Here is a 4127-nt window from a genome sequence, read left to right as displayed (position 1 = left end):
TATATATACACTAGAGGCCTGGTGCATGAAAATTCATGCATATGGGAAGGGGGTGTTCCTCAGCCCAGCCTGCCCCCTCTCACAGTCCGGGAGCCCTCAGGGGCAGGAGGCAACCCGGCGATTAGGGGAAGGTGACACTCCTCTGCTGCTGCCACTGCCAGCAGCGCAAGCCTCGTTCAGCCCTGGTTACCTGAGCCTCGGGTGGCCCTGGGCAGCTGGGGGGCTGAGGGGAATGAGCGCCGCCATCTTGTGGCCGTGGGCACCGCCATATTTGAGGGTGTGACAGTCAATTAGCATATTCCCTCCTTATTGGCTGTGATGTGAGGGTCAATCAGCATATTCCCTCTTTATTAGATAGGACTAGTAAAACCTAAGTGACCATTCAACGGTTCGACAGTAGCTGTAAGCTCACTGACCACCTGGGGAAAGATGCTCAATGCACAGGCATAGAAACATGGAACAGACTGATGGATCTCTGAGGGAAGTGGGGAGGAGAAAGGGCGGGAAGAGATTAACCAAAGATCTTATATGCATACTAGGGGCCCAGTGCACGGATTCATGCACCAGTGTGGTCCCTCGGCCTGGCCTGCGGGGATCGGGCTAAATCTGTGCACCAGGCCTCTGACATACCTGAGGGGTCCTGGATTTTGAGAGGGCACAGGCCAGGCTGAGAAACCCATTGGTGCACAAATCTGTGCACAGGGCCTCTAGTTATTTAATACAACAGTTGACCCTTGAATAACACAGGTTTGAACTGCCTGAGTTCAAATTATACTCAAATTTTAAAAGTCAAACCTGTGTTGTTCAAGGGTCAGCTGTAATTAGTACCCAATTAATTTTTTTCTGAAAAATAAATGCAAGAGGTGCTTGAATAATGTTGTTTCATTCAACATATTTTTACAATAATGTTGATGAGATGTAGGAACTTAACTTCTGTTTGCATCAATCAGCCTATGTAAAACTGGTTTCAATATACATCATTTTGCTTTAAGTTGCAGAACCTATTGACAAGGTGAGGACTTACTATTTAGTTGACAACATTAAAAACGAAAATATATGACTTCTTCAAAACACACACACACACAAACTCACATTAAATTAAGTTAAAAATTATACAGATAAAACTGGGGAAATGGTATTAAAATACGACATAGAATTCATGAATACCAAGGAGTAATATCATTTATGCCTGTAGTTGTAGAACTGTCAATCTGTCACCAGGTGGCGCTGTTACAACCTGGAAATGGACTTCTTTGTCTTTGTACAGTTTAAGGCAGAGGTTCTCAACCTTCCTAATGCCGCGACCCTTTAATACAGTTCCTCATGTTGTGGTGACCCCCAACCATAACATTATTTTCGTTGCTACTTCATAACTGTAATTTTGCTACTGTTATGAATCATAATGGAAATATCTGATATGCAGGATATATTTTCATTGTTACAAATTGAACATAATTAAAGCATAGTGATTAATCACAAAAACAATATGTAATTATATATGTGTTTTCCGATGGTCTTAGGCGACCCCTGTGAAAGGATCGTTCGACCCCCAAAGGGGTCGCGACCCACAGGTTGAGAACCGCTGGGTTAAGGCAATTGTCCCAATTTTGCATTACATGGCCAAGCTGTTGACAGTTATGAGGGAGAGAAGGGAAAGGGTGTGTGTGTTTAAATGAATGATGAAATAAAAAAATTCATTAAGTGTCTATTACAACTCCAAAAATTCCAGACACATGAACTTTTTAAAGAGTAAGATGAACAGAGATGATCTTAGCCCTAAGGGCTATGGTGATCATCAAAGTTGTCTTTTTTTTAAAAACTCTTAGACACCTTTGGACATAAGAGTTAGTACAGTGGTTCTCAACCTGTGGGTCGCGACCCCTTTGGGGGTCGAACAACCCTTTCACAGGGGTCGCCTAAGACCATCGGAAAACACATATAAAGGGTGTACCAAAATTCACGCAAGATTTGAATTTTGCATGAGCATTAACAACAACAAAAAATAAAAGCCTAATTTTACTTGGTTTATTGAATCAGATTCTAATATCTGTTGCCCTTTGATTTCAATCCCTTCAATTTGATAAGCATTACCAAGTACCAATTATGGCCCAGGAGCAGGGACAATGAAGACCAATGAAGACCACGGCTTTTCGTATGTGCCAGCAAAGCTGTGGAGGCCATTTACCCGATGTGCTATTCCATACATAACCCTATACTGTATACTTTATGAATCAATAACAAATTTATAATTTTTAATTATAAACCTGTGTTTTCTATTAAAATTACCTCTTGCGTGAATTTTGGGACACCCTTTATAATTGCATATTGTTTTTGTGATTAATCACTATGCTTTAATTATGTTCAATTTGTAACAATGAAAATACATCCTGCATATCAGATATTTACATTACGATTCATAACAGTAGCAAAATTACAGTTGTGAAGTAGCAACAAAAATAATTTTATGGTTGGGGGTCACCACAACATGAGGAACTGTATTAAAGGGTTGCCGCATTAGGAAGGTTGAGAACCACTGGGTTAGTAAATGCTTAGTGATCCATTGATCAGTTTTCTAGAACCCTTAATTGTCTTTAGAACTCTGACATTGATAATCAGTTAAACACATGATTAAAAGAAGAAGTTTTAGAGGAAAAGCAATTCTTAAACCCTCGAGTATAGAAAACTGCTGAAAGTCTCCCTGATTCACCCTGGGTCTGTGAGTCCCTAGATGGCAGAATCTGGCTCTTCCCCTTGATAGGGCCCAGCTTAGTCACTCCTAGGTGTTGAGGAGATAAGCAATTGCTCTTCCAAGGGCCAGAAAATGGCCCACCAGCCAGTCATGTTGACTGCTGCTACTCCTGTTCCTACTGTTCTCATTTATCAAGGGCTTACCCCGTGCCTGACAGGACCTGGGATGGAGATATAGAGACACATTTGATAGAAAAGTGCACCAATACTTAGAGGGATTAAGAGATTTACCTGGGGCTAAATCTTTAATTCCCACAAGTAAGGGGGCAAAAAACTCTTGATGCCAGAAGCAGGGATTAAACCTGCTTCCTGCACTGCACTGGGACCCAAATGACATCGGGGGGCCAAAAGGAAGGGCACTGGACCCTGGGAACCTAAGTCACTCTTCTCTGGCCTTGGGAATATCTCTGGTTTACTGAACCCCAAATCTTAGTCCAGAGGCCTCCGTACTACTGCTCTATCCTCCTTCACCACAGACTGAAATGCCTTGTGTCTTTATACTTGGAGAGGAAATTTCATCCACAGAATAGTCCATCTGTGGGGCATCGCTGAAGCCTGTTGGTTCTATTGCAAAGACAACAAACATGATTAAAATAATTTAAAAGACTTAAATGTCCCTTACCTGAAGTTACAAAAAGGAGGGTGAGAAGAGAGAGGTGAGCGAAGGCTTTCATTTTAGATCTTCTTGCTAGGTAACCCAAGGAGGAAATGATCTTCCCCCAACTGCCTTCTGATTTAACTCTCTTTCAGGTACAAAGTCCAGCCATTAACTGACGTCAAATGAGCCAAAAGCAATTACTCGTTAGGGTTTGGTCATATACCATAGGTCTCAGATGAGCTTCTGAGATGGAAGAGATGAACCTGGCCTTATAAACTATTTTTCTATCTCATGGTCCAAAATAACTCAGGACAGTCTAAACATCCTTGGGAGTTGGGATGGTTGGGGGGGGGGGGGGGGGGGTTCCTACCTTATGATGAAGCCATTTTGCTCCTAAGTATTTACCCAAGAGAAATGAAAGCATACATCCACACAAAGATGTCTACATGAATATAAAGAGATATATATCTCTTTATATCCCAAACGTCCCCAAGCTACCACCTTTTAGGAGGTCACCATTTCTTAAAATACCCAATGATACAGCCTGGCTTTACTCACCCCATGTGAGCGCAGGAAATCCATTTTCTTCCCCCGGTAGTTTTGAGAATCCCTGAGGAGTACTCCCACGTTTCCCCAGCCTGTTTGTTGCTTAGCTCTTGTCACCTTTTGGTGTGGATCAGCGCTCTGGGCCCCCCTGATGGTCACGCCTAGCAACTTTGAAATCATGTCTGCAAGCGCCCACTGTTCTCCACAGATCACTCTACCTGCAAGAGCCCGCCCC

General features: G+C 42.6%; 1 protein-coding gene across 1 annotated transcript in view; it reads right to left on the bottom strand.

Annotated features, from left to right (window-relative positions):
- The window catches only part of MUC13 (mucin 13, cell surface associated), a 26411-nt gene extending 22502 nt beyond the window's left edge, over positions 1 to 3909 (bottom strand). The window contains exon 1 of the mRNA XM_014459214.2: positions 3905 to 3909. Within this exon, the coding sequence (XP_014314700.2) occupies positions 3905 to 3909 (5 nt within the window). The remainder of the gene's footprint in view (positions 1 to 3904) is intronic.
- Between the last annotated feature and the right edge of the window lie 218 nt (positions 3910 to 4127).

Source organism: Myotis lucifugus, unplaced genomic scaffold (genome assembly GCF_000147115.1).
Source record: "Myotis lucifugus unplaced genomic scaffold, Myoluc2.0 scaffold_105, whole genome shotgun sequence".
In the NCBI taxonomy this organism is placed as follows: Eukaryota; Metazoa; Chordata; class Mammalia; order Chiroptera; family Vespertilionidae; genus Myotis; species Myotis lucifugus.
The sequence above is the reverse complement of the archived record's forward strand: the minus strand, read 5'-3'. Positions and strand labels throughout refer to the sequence as shown.